The 14,524-nt window shown below is 36.1% G+C and overlaps 2 protein-coding genes across 2 annotated transcripts in view; one reads left to right on the forward strand and one right to left on the reverse strand.

Annotated features, from left to right (window-relative positions):
• Positions 1 to 3,342, forward strand: part of LOC110116569 (transmembrane protein 87A) — a 28,566-nt gene extending 25,224 nt beyond the window's left edge. The window contains exons 5-6 of the mRNA XM_020850209.2: positions 2,549 to 2,767; positions 3,014 to 3,342. Coding sequence (XP_020705868.1) covers positions 2,549 to 2,720 — 172 coding nt within the window. The 3' untranslated portion in view covers positions 2,721 to 2,767; positions 3,014 to 3,342. The remainder of the gene's footprint in view (positions 1 to 2,548; positions 2,768 to 3,013) is intronic.
• Positions 3,343 to 10,765: 7,423 nt separating this feature from the next.
• LOC110116576 (protein ENHANCED DISEASE RESISTANCE 4) lies at positions 10,766 to 13,934 on the reverse strand. The gene is made up of 3 exons (XM_020850218.2): positions 13,717 to 13,934; positions 12,787 to 13,027; positions 10,766 to 12,710 (listed from the first exon to the last, which is right to left on the reverse strand). Exons 2-3 carry the CDS (start codon positions 12,902 to 12,904, stop codon positions 11,026 to 11,028), a joined length of 1,803 nt encoding a protein of 600 aa, XP_020705877.1. The 5' UTR covers positions 12,905 to 13,027; positions 13,717 to 13,934; the 3' UTR covers positions 10,766 to 11,025.
• Between the last annotated feature and the right edge of the window lie 590 nt (positions 13,935 to 14,524).

Below are 14,524 nucleotides of genomic sequence, written 5' to 3' on the forward strand. Positions count from 1 at the left end.
TCACCCTCTTATAAATTTACTTTGTAAGAATGCGCTTGGTTCAAAATTAATACTTGACGAGTTGACGTTGACATTCTGCTCTTTCAGTTTTTATTAGGAAATTATTTTCCTCAACCGGCATTTCAGCAGGCAGTGGGATACCAATAAAATTCTAGCAAACAAGCATTGATTACGGGAAAGTTTGAAAATATTTAAACTTATTGATATAGGATGGATCACTCATGTTTAGAGTTCTCTAATGTAGCTAATATGATTTGTAAGATGCTTTCATACAAAAAAATTGAGGATTCATATATTGCTTGTTATCTAGTATTCCAACAACTCTATCTTTTAATGAAAATAAGCAATGATATTCTGTAGGCCCTATTAATAATTAAATAATTATAGATATTTGGGAATTTTAAAAGGAATTTGGAAACAAGTAAAATTAGTGAGCTCATAAATTGATTTGCATAAAATCAAATTTTAGATGCATCAAATTTTGACCAAAATCAATTCTTCTTGACTAGCCAATAATAAAGTATATAGATTGAAATACACAAAGAATGAAATTATCAAATAGAGAAAATTTATGTCTTATGTCCATAAAGGGAATAATTTCATTTGTTATATAAGTTTAAAGGAATCACACATCCAACTTGCACTACATAATTAATAATTAGCAAGGAAGTTCTATTCAAGCAAAATTTATGAATTATATGATTGATATCACTTTATATAAACTTTTAATATCATAGGTTAGTGGATAAGGATGCAAATAATCAATCTCAATTTGAGTTTATGTTAATCATTATTTAATTTTAAAATTCCCCAAAACAATTTGCTCCAACAATTTTTAGACTCCTCATGGCCTAGGTGGTTAGTAGTTAAAGTTAAAAATGATAAATCTCAATCTAAGATTAGATTAATCACTATTTAATTGAAAATGCCCTAGAATTATTGGCTCTAGCAATTATTTTAAAAATTCCAAAAGCAATCCATGACTTCTGCTTTACCCACACAAATCATGTTAACAGCTCCCTTGTACAACTTGGGTATTTATAGATTAGTAGTTACTAATCAAGTCAACAACTCACTTAATTCAAATGAAAACAAACATTAGGAGTTTTTAAGTCCAATTGATGCTTAAATGATCATAAATATCAAGAATTTCAACAAAAATTCATAATCAAACAAAAAAAAAGCTAGCAGATGAATAATTTCAAAGATCGCCTCTTCTGACAAAATCCACCACGTCACTTATTCAACAAGCTTCTAAAGTTATATTCACTCCTTGCATTCGGGACAATCTCTCTTTTTCTGCATAGTGAGAATTAAAACCTATCATGCCTCATTTTCTAGAATCTCTCATGTGATTTCGCCCTATTTTTTGTTGCTTATTTCATTCTTACACATCTCTTTTTTCAAATTTTCTTACTTTTCGTTATTCTGGATCTTGTTAATGAACATTGAACAAACTTGTGCTGCTATTTTTAGTTAATTTTGCTCGTATGTGATGATTACTATCAGTTAGCAATCTAATCTAATAAAGTTGCAAGTCTAGCTTGACCTATTTTATTGTCCGGCTATTTTATCACGTTATTTAGTTTGTATCATTAGGTGTATTTTGCATATATTATTTCCATTTTTGTTAAGTTTTACATTAATATGCTACATTTATCCATATCAAGATTGGTTTTCAACCATAATTTTTCAATATTGTGGGAAGCATATGATTAGTTATTTCGTTTATAAATTTTCTTGTATTTAATATTTTATTTTTTTAGGATTCATGACAAGTTTTTTGTTCAGGACCCTGAGATTGTGTTTGTTAAATTGTTTCTATCGACGAGTCAGTTGAGAAGACCAAGATTCCCACTTTTCTTAGCACTTACTCTATCTACATTTTTTACTATACTGTGTGCCACGGTATAGCTTGCTACCCTATAGACGGCCAAGTATGCCCAACTATTGATTTTGATTATGATACATTAATGGATGCCAAAAATAGGTCTATAACCTTTTATGGGTCGTTCATGGCTTGTCGGTGGTTTGTGTTGTGTCCGTGTGTCTATTACTTGATTGGGATCTTGGGACTGAACAGTAATATTATATGCTATTAGGGTTCTAGTCTTTTTACTCGAATTTTGTGCTTGCACTGGTGATTAGGATTCTTCTTTCTTCTCTAGTGCTATGGAGCAAATGCTTTAAATTTCTTGGTTATTATATATTTGAACTGTACATGTTCTCACAATTCATTCTAAAATATTATCTCCTCCTCTGCTATGCCACAATTGTGCTTAGTGCATGCATACATGATTTGCAATCTCATCTTTTGGGATAAACATACATTTGTGGAATGTGTGGATGAATTATCCAAGAAAATTGTTCTACGAGCTCATTTTTGTTAAATTATTTAGAGAAGCACACATTTTCTGAAATTAACTTGTGGCATTATCCGCACTTCTCACATAGTCAAGGCAGATGGTCGGTTTTGAAAAGTCTTTTTTGCAGTATTGGAGCTTCTGATTTTTGAATAGCCATTGGTGTTTCATTGTTTGCTTGGCAGATATGCATATTCAGAGGAGATGGGTGATGATTTTGATGAGGAAGGAATTTCGCTCACCAGCGGTGCCAAAGTAGTTGGAGATATGGCTAACAAGCTTGAAAGGAAGGAGAGGAAAGCTTCAGATCATGTTTTTGGATTGGGAGATGAACACGAAGAAGACAAAAGAGAATGATAAGTGCTTTTCATGGATAGGATATTGTTTTTAGCTATCTGATCCAGGTATATTTTTCCTATGCTTTCCATCCTTATTTCTTAGGCTCCGTTTGGGACGGCTTTCCAACTACTTCCTAAAATAACTTTTTAGTATAAAAATTAAAATCTTTGTACTATAAAGCTGCTTTAAAAGCATTAAAAAAGTCATCCCAAACGAAGCTTAGTTATGGAACAGTTTCAATGTTTCATATATGTCTCTGTAGCTTTTTTCTTAAATGCGCTTTTGATATATCTGTTTTTCCATGAGCAAAGTCTACTGAGGCAAGGGATACCAATGTACATCAACATGCAAGCTTGAGCTGAATTATAGAAGAATTAGCACTCGAGTTCATTTGTTGAATATAATTGCTTCCAGTCCTTACCAGTGATTTGATTATCATGTTTTGGTTGCCAGATGTAATATAGAGAGATTTTCTGAAATCTATCATTGAAACAAGTAGAAAATTTCAATGAACTTCTCATCTTGGCTGGTGTTTGATGAGCAATAAGTGTCTGAATCAATCATTTTAATTGCAATCATGTATAATACGAGCTTAGATTTTAATGGAAAATGGCCTGCATTGTTCTTGTTTTTTGGCTAATATCAAATGATTGTTATTAGAAAACTAATATAATATTTATAGCAGGTTTGAGTGTTGTGGCTGTTAAGTCTTCTAATGATGATGGCTAGTGGCAGTAGCAGGTAGATTGTCCGGCATCTTAAGGGTTATATTGTGGAGAAATTATTATGTGTGGATACCGAACAGTCTGGAGGCGAATTAGAGCGCGCTACATCATCTGGTACACAACAAAGAGGTGGTGTGGTCCACTCTGATTCGCCTCTAGACCGCGTCCGTATCCGCACTGAATAATTTCACTATATTGTGTGTGTTAGTGTATGTAGGAGTTTTAGGTTTTTTTTAATTATTATTTTTTGTTAATGGTTAGAATGAGGGTATATGCCCATTCTCATTGTTATAAACGTAGTTACAAAAGGCAACTTCCTAATTGTAACTTAGGTTTCATTTGTGATTACTCTCTTATTATGGTCTAAAATAAATTTTTAGTAGATAAATTTTTATATTAGAAAATCTCTTTAAAAAGCAAAATTAAAGTAAAGAATGCCAAAATAGGTGCATAGAAAAAATAATGCTAAAAATTTTCTCAGACGAGTGGGAAAATAAAAACCTAGATAGAACAAAGAGGTGAGCACATGGAATGAGATAAATCAAAATCTGGACTCCGAAAGACAGTCTAAAATAGAAATCATCAGATAAAATCTAAAGTAGAAAAGCCCTAGCTATCACTCTAGGATGCCCAAATACAATGGTAAGATCATCCATGGAGTGAAAATGCAGTGAAAAAAAGATAAATGTATTTCATCATTGTTCAGAATTCAATGCAAAAGAGCCCAACTTCGAAAACTTACCTGATAATCTTCGGATTTGTCCATTTCAAAAGCTTTTGCTTAACCGCCAAAGAAATGATCACAAAAAAAGATTTGTCTTCGAGCTGCAGGTCTAGGGGTTTAAGTAAGTCAAGTTGGCTTGCAAGCCGGCTCGAGCTCGACTCGTTTATCGGCTGGCGAGCCGAGCTCATGAGTCGAGCTCGAGCTCATGAGTCGAGCTTGAGCTCAAACTTGAGCTCATTTGTAAACGAGCTCGAGTTCAAGCTTGAGCCGGTTTGGCTCGTGAGCTCGCGAGCCGACTCGAATAATTATTAAATATTAATATTGAAAAAATAATAATAAATGTTATGTAAATTCTGCTGTAATTTTAAAGTTATGCCGTATTACAACTCAATTTTTTTGTGATTTCTCAAATCCTGCATGTGTATTTCAAAGCTATATATCTCTCTCTCTTTTCTTTGACAGACTACAGTGGTGAGCGGTCCAACAAATGATCCAATAAATGATGATGTAAAGTGTTCATTCATTAGAGACACTGAATAATAAATGCCTATTATTCATTCTGCTCTCTCTCTCATTTTAAAGGCCGTGCGAGACACGACGAGTTCGTAAGGTGAACCAGAAGGCAAACCAGATAGCGTTGGAGGCTCGACGAGCGGCTCGAACTTGTTTACAATGGAACGAATCGAGCTCGAGCTCGAGCTCGACTCGAGTTTGAGCTTGAGCTCAAGCACCATATTTGAAAATTGAGCTCGACTCAAACACCTCCTGACTCGAACTCGACTCGACTCGTTTGCACCCTTACACATATCCCATTAAAAAGAGGGTGTCATCCCTGTTAATTTGGAAAGAGAGGGTGACATACCTATTAATTTGGAAAGAGAGGTGGGATACAATGCTTTCAACTACAGTTTGAAGGTTGCTCCAAATTTTAGTTTCATGAAGAGAGAATTTTCAGAGTGAGGCATATTTGACTTTTCACAACCTATTAATGAGAGTTTCAAAGGATAAAAATCTCCAAGTCAGAGAGCAGTTGCATTCAAATATGAGGTCTATAAGAGCAGGGATGCCAAGTCCACCATATTTGAGGGGTTTGCAAGTATTTTTTTCAAAAGATCAAGTGAAATTGTTTAGATTTATGTTAACAAGACATAGAAATATTGTAGAAATTTTATTTAGGTATTTGATGCATGCTTTAGTATGATAGAATCTCTAATCCATTAGGCTATCGAGTTTTAGATAGTAAACTTTAAATATAGTAGTCTCCCTACAAAGAGAAAGAGCTTTACCTCTCCAACCATCAAGAAAAAGGGTAGCTTTATTCAACAAGAATTGAAGGTTGGATATGAGGATTCCTCTGACAATAATTGGGATCCCCAAGTTGACAGAAGTGGAGTTCTCATTAGGGAGATTCAGGACCTCACAAAGTTGGATTTGGTTGAGGGTGAATTTGGAGAATATAATAGAGCTCTTGGTGAAATTGATGCTAAGCCCAAAGATCTCCTTGAGGAGTGTTAGGTCTAGAGCTTAACATAGGCTTATGATGTGAAAATATTATGGGATAAGTAACAAATTAATAGTGAAGATGCTTTGGAGTAGCATCAAAAATGAATCTCATGAATGTTTGTTAGTTTTATTAGCATTGAGGGGTCCATTAGGAGTGGGGAATGAGTTGGTTATGGTGTGTGCTCTATGCTAAGACAATAGATGCATGATATGAGTTCATAACGTTGTTATGATAATGATGCTATTCATTAAATATGTCTATTTTGTAGGTGGCATGCACTCCCAAATTTCACATGATCATTAATAAATGTTGATGGAGAATGTATTGAAGGCATATTGAAGAACTGGAGATTTAGAGACCCATTAAAAGAAAAGTATCGAGATTATTGAATTTTTTTTTAGAAAAATTTTTGTGAGGTTTTTCATACGTTGATTATCGAGAAAAGTTCTTACGAGGCAGTCTTGAGAGGCCTTGCAAGATACGATCTTTAAAGAGGAGATTCATATTTGTCTACCATCATTATGTCAATGTTTAGTCATATTAATCATAATTGTGATAGACACATGGACAATATAGATTTTGTATTGAATCTTTATGTAATCTTTTGAATTTATAACATTGAGTTTAATATGTTACATTGGCTCACCTATTACATTTTAGATCTTAGGTAGACTCACAACTAATAAATTGACCCATAACACCAAATTAGTTTCTTAGATTCTATATTAACTTGAGCTACCTAATTGTTTTTAGTTTGTTAGTGGCCTCTCCTTTTGGATCTTTCAACTCTTACGACCCCTTAGCAATCCAAACATCTCATCCTAAGATATCTAGACCAAATAAATCTAACCCTTAAATCCACTAACATTCAAATTCATTAAGCCTAAGATGGCATAGATCTTAAACCAAAACTATATAAATCATTCCTAAACCCCCAAATAGATCCCAATTAGTTTAAACTTAGGATTGGACTAACAAAAATTCTAACCTAGCCTATAAATGCTCATTTAGATCAATTGAGCTTCAATTCAAAAGTTGACTTCAATTAAACTTAGGGCACCCTTTAATTAAATCATGAAACTGGATATAGACTAACCTGGACAAAACCTATCTTCTAGGATAAAACTATGTTAACTTTAGGACTGATCTTAATCTAAACTAGACTCATTTGAACCCAATTACTCAATTGATCAAATCAACCTTTAGTTAAACTTAATTAAATAATGAAATCATTTGCTTTGGACTTTAGTCTCAATTTCAAGCCTACCTAACTTGACAATAATCCATTTGACCATGGATTGGACTAGCCCAGGCAAATCCAAATGAAAGACCCAAGCCAACTAAGTTCAATTCTTGCAAACAATCATCAACACCCCTTTGCTCTGATCAATGTACTTTCAACCTCAACTTTGGCTAATAATGATTCTTATTAATATACAACCCATGGTGGGAGGAGGTGGGAACACATTAAATCCTTTTTAGAGCATATCACTACATCACGTTTATTCACTCTTAATCGATTGTTAGCTAACTCTCTAGTAGTCTTTTGGACATATCTATTGCATTTCTTATTTAAAATAGAAGAAATGTAGATGATAGATCTCCTACATAATTGCCTATAACTTTTTTTTTTTTATTATTATCATAATTGCCTATAACTTATGTTCATTATTTTATCAATTTATAACAAGAAATAATTAAGTTTTTATTTAAAAAAGGTAAAAAATTTTGGAATCTCACTTGCCGAAAAAATGAAGAGCAAGTTGAGAGGGACTTTCTTCCCATGTCCAAGGCTAGAAGAGTCTCCCCTCTCCATTCTATAAATAACAGACACCCTCACATACGATGAAATAAGCTCTCCACCCCTTTCCATCAAAGCCTTGTAAAAGCTTCACCGTGCTGATGACTTGGGAGAAATTTTATAAAAGAGGAAGATGAAAGGGGTTCCTCCCTATCAGATATTTTGTTATTTTTGAAGTGCTTTGGTAGATCTAAAGTTTATAAGCCCATGATCAACTATAGCCATTAAAGTATAATTATTTGTGTGGAAGTGACACTAAAGTCGATTATCCATTTGATAGTTTAGTCTCATTCTATGTGATGATGTCATGTCTACCCACCAATTCTTTGGTGTTTGAAGAGTCTAACTGTGAACAATAACATAACATATATTGCGATGAGTAATTGGGTTGAAATTCATTATGAACAATAAAATAATAAACTGATGGCTTACAACGCCCCTCATGAATAATAGAATGAATAAATCATGAATGAAAAATGTTTCTAACTTATTTCTACATGCAAAATGCATATAAGAGTTTAAAATGTTGCAATTACAATTTGGCTAAGATAACACCCAACTAATCCCACTATGTTAACACCCAACTAATCCCACTATGTCATCTCAAATCAATGCAATCAAGATAAAAGGAAAAAAAGGACAACTCAAAGCTACATCAAATCAACATCAATTTGGCCTTATCCCAAGCTTCTTCCTTTTTTTTGGAAAGATTATCCCAAGCTTCAAAACCTAAAATTTCAACCCTCACATCAACTCAATTCAAAAGAAAATTATAGCATAACCCTTGTTAGGTAAATAATTCATTTATAAGGAAGTATCTAATTTGCCATTTTTCCTCATTTGGCAACTACTAAGGTATAGTCTCAATGCCTTCCAAAATGTTGCATGCTAGTCTCCTAAATTCCAATAAGCTCCATACCTCAAATTCAAGCCAGAAGTCTAATATTCTTGTAACATTAAATCAAAAAGTCATAATATGTTCATCCATATGCATATCTACATACATAAATGTAAATATCTTTGATCCTATTTTTATGAAAATAGAAGTCACTTTTATGTGATGATTTTTCTAAGTCATTCAAATACACGAAGATAGCATACCTTTATAGTCCAACTCAAATATGATCAATCCCAAGTTCATCTAGGATGAAGGTTAAACTATAGCGAAGAATGAGGCTAATCTAATCCTGAAATAATGACAAATACTTTGCCAATATCACATTCCTCAAGATGTTTTTCCAACAAATTTCTTAGGGACAAGACTAATTATATTTATAGAATAAGGCTAAATTAACATTATGATTGAAACTCTTATTTCCTTTCAGCAAAGTCAATACAGTCGATTCCTCCTTAGCCTATTGATAGCCCCAAGATTTACAAAAGAATGTCAAAAAAATGCCAACCTCCTTTAACCCCTCCAAAATGGGGTGAAACTATATCTCCACATAAAATGATCCCCAAAGTATCCTAACATCTCAAAATGGGTTGAAACTACTTGTCCCCTTCTTATGCCCTTAAAAACGACCTAAAAGGAGCAAAAACGAAAAATAAAAGAAGATGCCCCTAATTACATAAAAGTCATAAACAAATGTATGCTCTCGAAAAAATTCACATTCTACACTAATTTAATTAAAGACGCTAAATTCAAATTAACCCAAGCTCACAAAGAAATCAGCGCTATATAAACTATTGTCAAATAAATCAAATTCGACATTGATGACAAATACCCTATAATTATATAGTCTGTCTTATCATAACGATATCATTATAATACTATTATGACAACAATAAAGTTATCATATTCTCCAATGACATGCATTCAACTATCTAGTTATTCTTGATACATCTGATAGAGCAAAAAAAATACTTTGCCTATGCTTGATGACAAGAATCTTTTGATTAACTTGGGTTAATTAGTCCCCTAACTAAATGATGACATAACTGTAAAATCTTGATTAACAAATCATGTGTCCTAACCAAACTCCTACAAGACTTGGCAAAATAGTCATTACAGCATCACATTATGACAAAACCAATACTCTTAGTCTTAATTGAAAGTTTATTTCTTTCCTTAATTAACCTTGGGTTCTTGCACTCTTAGAACCCCTGGAATAAATAAAGTAAAATTATTGCAAATAAAAAACATCAGAGCAGTTGTTCATCATTGCTCAATCAATCCCCTGAAACACGCCCCCAGCTAAGAGGTTGGGCAAAATTTTTCAGTGCTCACAATAACTTGTTGCCCATCAAGCGACTTTTCAAGCTCACTTGAGACTTGAGACTTTCCAGAAAGCGAATAGTTATAATTTGGAGTGGTTAAAGCAAACTTATCAATCAAAATAGTTTCATGGAACTGATCTAAGTCGGCACAATGACTTCACTAATTTAATCTAGATAACTATTAATGTATAGGTGTGTCAATTCGGGTCAATGGGTCGGGTTCGGATTCAACCCGAGTTGACTTGAGTGTAAACGGGTCGAGTATAGGATTTTTAATTCGAATTCGATCCGAGCGGGTTTTTGGGTTTCACCCGACCAGACCCGCAAACCTGAACATTTGCCTTCTTTCCATGGGCGCAATTGCTGAGTCGCACGAGTCTGCGAGTACGCAGGGCCATGGAGTTGTGGAGGCGGGGTGGATTTGCCGAGTTGCGGAGGTGAGGCAGACCGCGGATGAGGCGGAGTTGCTGAGGTCAGCGGCAACTGGCGGAGTTGCGGAAGCGGGGGCGAACTCGAGCGTGGCGAGGCAGGAGCTCATCGAAGCAGGAGTGCTGATATGGGGCAGGCGATCGAGGTCGCTGGCTGGCATGACCGCATCAGGCACGTGGCAGTGCGGGCTAGGCTGATGCCTGATGGTAGACTAGGCTAGATTAGTGCGAGATCCGGGTTAGTCATGTCAACTCCGGGTTATCGGATCAACCCGACCCGTTTTTTCAAACGGAACAGAAATCCGAACCAGGACCCATCCCATTTCACAAACGGGTTGATCCAAACCCTAATTTTTTTGGGTCAAAGTCCGGGTAGGGTTTCGGGTTGGGTCAACTTTTGACACCCCTATCGCTATACAAATCTAATTAAGAGGGAGTGATGGCCAACGTTAAGATTTTTACCTATTGAAAATGAATTTAATCGGTGATATATTTGAATTTGACCCCCATTCAATCCTCTGAATCATTCCTCAACAAGAAAGCAATGGGGGATTGTAACTTGTAAGCGAACATGACATCAGCTGTGGGCCACTCCTTTTCATTGAGCCACATCATTTTTGCTAGCACTTTCGGGTAATATCTGAATGCTTTTCGGATTGTATTTTGGGAAGGAAGGTATTACTCTTCATTTAATAGCCTCACAGAAGAAGGCTTATTTATCATACAAATGAATACAAACAATCATAGTAACTACATAAAAATTAAGCCCTGCTCTATGTCCTAAACAATAAACACTAAGGTCTGTCATAAAAAAAAAAAATTGTCGTCCATCTCCAAAATTTTGAGCTGTGATCAAAGGGAAGAAGAGCAAGCTTCGTTCTCAAAATCTCCTTGCTCAGTTTTCCCCTTCAAAGTTCTATTCTATCTGTCATGTCCTATTCGATGGCCTTCACCAGGGCTGAGAGTCTCAAAGAGAAGATAGCGAGCTGAAGAATAGCCCATAAGTTTATGCAACTGCGAACTCCTCACTTCTTTACCACTATCTTCTTCTTCCACAATGCTATCATATCTATGGAGGTGCCGAGAAGGTTCAGCCTCATAAGAATAGCTCTGACCAAAAGAAATGCCGTAGTCTTCAGAATATGAAACCGGATCCCCTCCTGATAAGCCATTACTAACTGGAATCCTGATCTCATCATTCAAAACTTTATTTTTCTCTTCTTCGCTTGGTGGATGACGGGCTTCCGCAGGAGTCCAAGGCATCGAACGAGTTCTCGCTCTGAAGAAGTACCTTAGAACTTCATGACAAGAACCACAGCGAAGCTTATGAACCCTCTTTGTTGACACAAGAAAATCTGCAGGCAGTTGGAGAAGCTTGTAGCATCTGTAGCAAATGACAAATGGTGCACCACCGGAAACTGGTCGGCAATGGCGCTTAACTGGCTGTGGTTTTTTATCATTGGATTGCAGATTTTGTGGCTCTTGGTGAGATGGACTGTAGCGTTTCATGTGAAGAGGATGACTTGTGGTGCTTTCAGGCAAACGGCAACAGGCCTTGTGAGGGCAGAGCCTGCAGTGTTCATTGTGACAGCAAATGCCTCCATGGTGGGGATTCAAGCAGGAAGAGATGGGTTGTGCGGAGAGAGGAATAAGGGACGATGATCGATACTGTTTTGGTGGAATCTTTCCCTCAAAATGTGCCGTTAGGCCAAGTCGAGAATTGTCTTTGGCATTGGCTGATCTATGGAAAAAATCAAGGAGTTCACTTTTCAGTTCATCAACTTTCCTTATGATTTTTACTTTATCATCTTTTTCAGAGTATCTAAATTTGACAAAACGTTTGGTATCCTTTGATTTACATACTGAAGGCGCTTCCTTTTCTGATTCCATCCAGTTCAGCGCAGATTTAAAATCTTCAGAGACAAACGAGAAGTCTCTCTCTCTTGCCTGTACACCATCTCTAGAAGTCGCTTTACCACTGAAAACTGAGGATGTTCTTTTTCCAAATGTTCTTCTGGATAACTCAAGATACTTATGAGGAATTTGTTTTCTTCGCTCTTCATCAGTGGAGGAGTCACCGCCTTCATAAGCATGAGAGCTACTTCTCAATAAGAAGCTTGAATTCATTCTGAACTTCCCATTTATTTTATTATCCTCGGAGGAACTATCATGCTCAAGAGATTCTGGAGATTCTTCAAGTTTCTCACTTGACTTCAAACTGTTATTGGCTGCTGGAATTTCCTGATCAGAAGATTTCTTCAGTTCCATCCGGTTCTCTTTCTCCAAAGTTATCCCTTTGACACCATTATTTTCCTGTACTGTGGATTTAGCCTTGTCTTTCAAACTTCCACCATCTGAATCAGATAGTTTAGTCTTCATCCCATTTCTAGAGTCTTCTTGAACATTCCTTTCACCACTAGACCCAGAAACTTTAGTACTCTCTGTCAAAGCTTGATCTTGATCTTCAGGAAGATCTAAAGAAGATGGAGTTTGCTTTTCAAAGTTTTCTTTTTGATTGCCTTGGGAACCACTATCTGATATGTGCTTGGAGCTGCCAGGGGCTGATGCTGAACTCAAAACTTCTCCACTACTTGAACGCACTTTGGCTGAATCAGAAAAAAGGCATTAGTAAGTCTATAAACAAATCAAAGAACAAGAAGAATTGATTGTAAAATAATATACCTTGAAGAGTGGCACCACATCCACCGCATTTATATAGAGTAATCCCCGGAATTTCTGTAAGAACCTTACGGCATTTAGGGCACCGAACCAAACGCAGCTGGGGGATAGTGCTCGCCATCAAACTTCACAGCCAAAATTTAGTTAGCGATGTCTTCAATTCAGTGCCTCAACTCATTGTCCCTCATCCAGCTGAGGGAATGAACTCTCAATTAAGCTGTATAACACACCTCTTAATTGTTCTCTGCATCAGCAAATTCATGGATATAGTTAAAAACTTAATGAAGCAGCAAAAAAAAAAATCTTGCAAGGAACCGAAAAAAAAAACAATTTGAATTGTGGCATTATTGGAGGGAGAAATTTGGAAACACGAGAAGTCTCTCTCTCTCTCTCTCTCTCTCACCAAGAAAAAACAGCGAACATTCATAGGAAACTGAAACATGAAATCCGCCCGGAAACTCCTCAAGGCTGCAACGGATGCTCTGTAAATCTACACTTAAACCGAATCAAATAAATTTCCAGAAGCGCTCTCATTAATTTGTTCAAATGTTCCTCTTCGCCATTTGAACAAACAGAGAAAACTCAGAAAAACACACGAGGAAAAAAAATTATAAAAGAAAACCAAGAACAGAATAAAATAAGATAACAAAGGTCAAATTTTTAATCAGGAAAGGGGAGATACTAAGTACATAGCCGGACATCGAATAAAGATCCGCCATATCAGCAGCCAACGATTTAACAAATTCTTCCACACTGAAACTCCTAAATTCCAAACCAATTCTTCAAATCTCAAACAGCTCTAAAACTCAGAATTTTAGAAAGTTTTATTCGCCTCGAATTCGCAAAGCAAAAACCTAATGATCGCATATGAAGAAAAACCCTCGATTTCTAACGATTGAACATAGAATCAAAGAATAATCATTCCAAGCTTACCTTCAACTCGGAAATTACAATCGTAAGCTCTATAAACTCCGTTCTTCTGGTTCTTCGGTGACGCATCAGCGTAAGAAGAAACGAGACGACGGAGTGACGCGAGTAGAATCAGAAAATTTGAAAGGAAAGACCGAAAGATAAATAGAAAACGAAGAAAAGGCCGACTTTTACTCGGTCTTCTCCGCTCGGTCAATGGCTCTGATCGCTGATCGAAGGCCGTTGATGCTCCATCTGTAATCTGGTCTCTGTCATAAAAGAGAAAAGAGAAGCAGAGAGTACAGAGTGAGCGTCGAAGTCCACACCGTGTTTTTTGTAAATATGAGGCTTGCACGAATCGCAAGGTAGATCTGGCGGCATTCCTAGCGATGTATATGGTGGGGCTGAGGAAGGACAAAATTCCGTCTTCCGGCTTTTGTCTTTGCCATCCGTTTTCGTAGGGAAGCTTGGCGGAGCAAACGCGGACTCGCGTAGCACGAGATTCACACGTGTCACGCCTTTGAGGCTGGTCTTGTTTGTGGGTCCAACGGCACCAAGTCGGAACAGCCGTTACGAAAATAATTAGTGTTAAATATATAGAGACCTTGCACCACGTTTCACCCGCCATTTGTTCGCCAATGGATGATGGCCACGTTGACAAGTCAAAACATTGGTCACATTTGTTTTCCTTGCTTTGTAGGGAAACTTGGGCTATTACTGAGATTTATAAATTAAAATTATTGTTGCATGGTCATGTTTGTAGAGAAAAAAAGCATATTGTAAAAGCATTGAATTGTTACTCACACAAAATCTGAAAAAAAAAAATTAAAAA

This window comes from Dendrobium catenatum, unplaced genomic scaffold, assembly GCF_001605985.2.
Source record: "Dendrobium catenatum unplaced genomic scaffold, ASM160598v2 original_scaffold_76227, whole genome shotgun sequence".
Lineage (NCBI taxonomy): Eukaryota > Viridiplantae > Streptophyta > Magnoliopsida > Asparagales > Orchidaceae > Dendrobium > Dendrobium catenatum.

Bases quoted from the DNA above. Each gene is read 5' to 3' on its own strand.
- LOC110116576 (XM_020850218.2), bottom strand. From the start codon at position 12,904: ATGGCGAGCACTATCCCCCAGCTGCGTTTGGTTCGGTGCCCTAAATGC. The intron at 12,711-12,786 runs GTATATTATTTT...TTTCTGATTCAG, and splicing joins ATGTGGTGCCACTCTTCAAG to CCAAAGTGCGTTCAAGTAGT.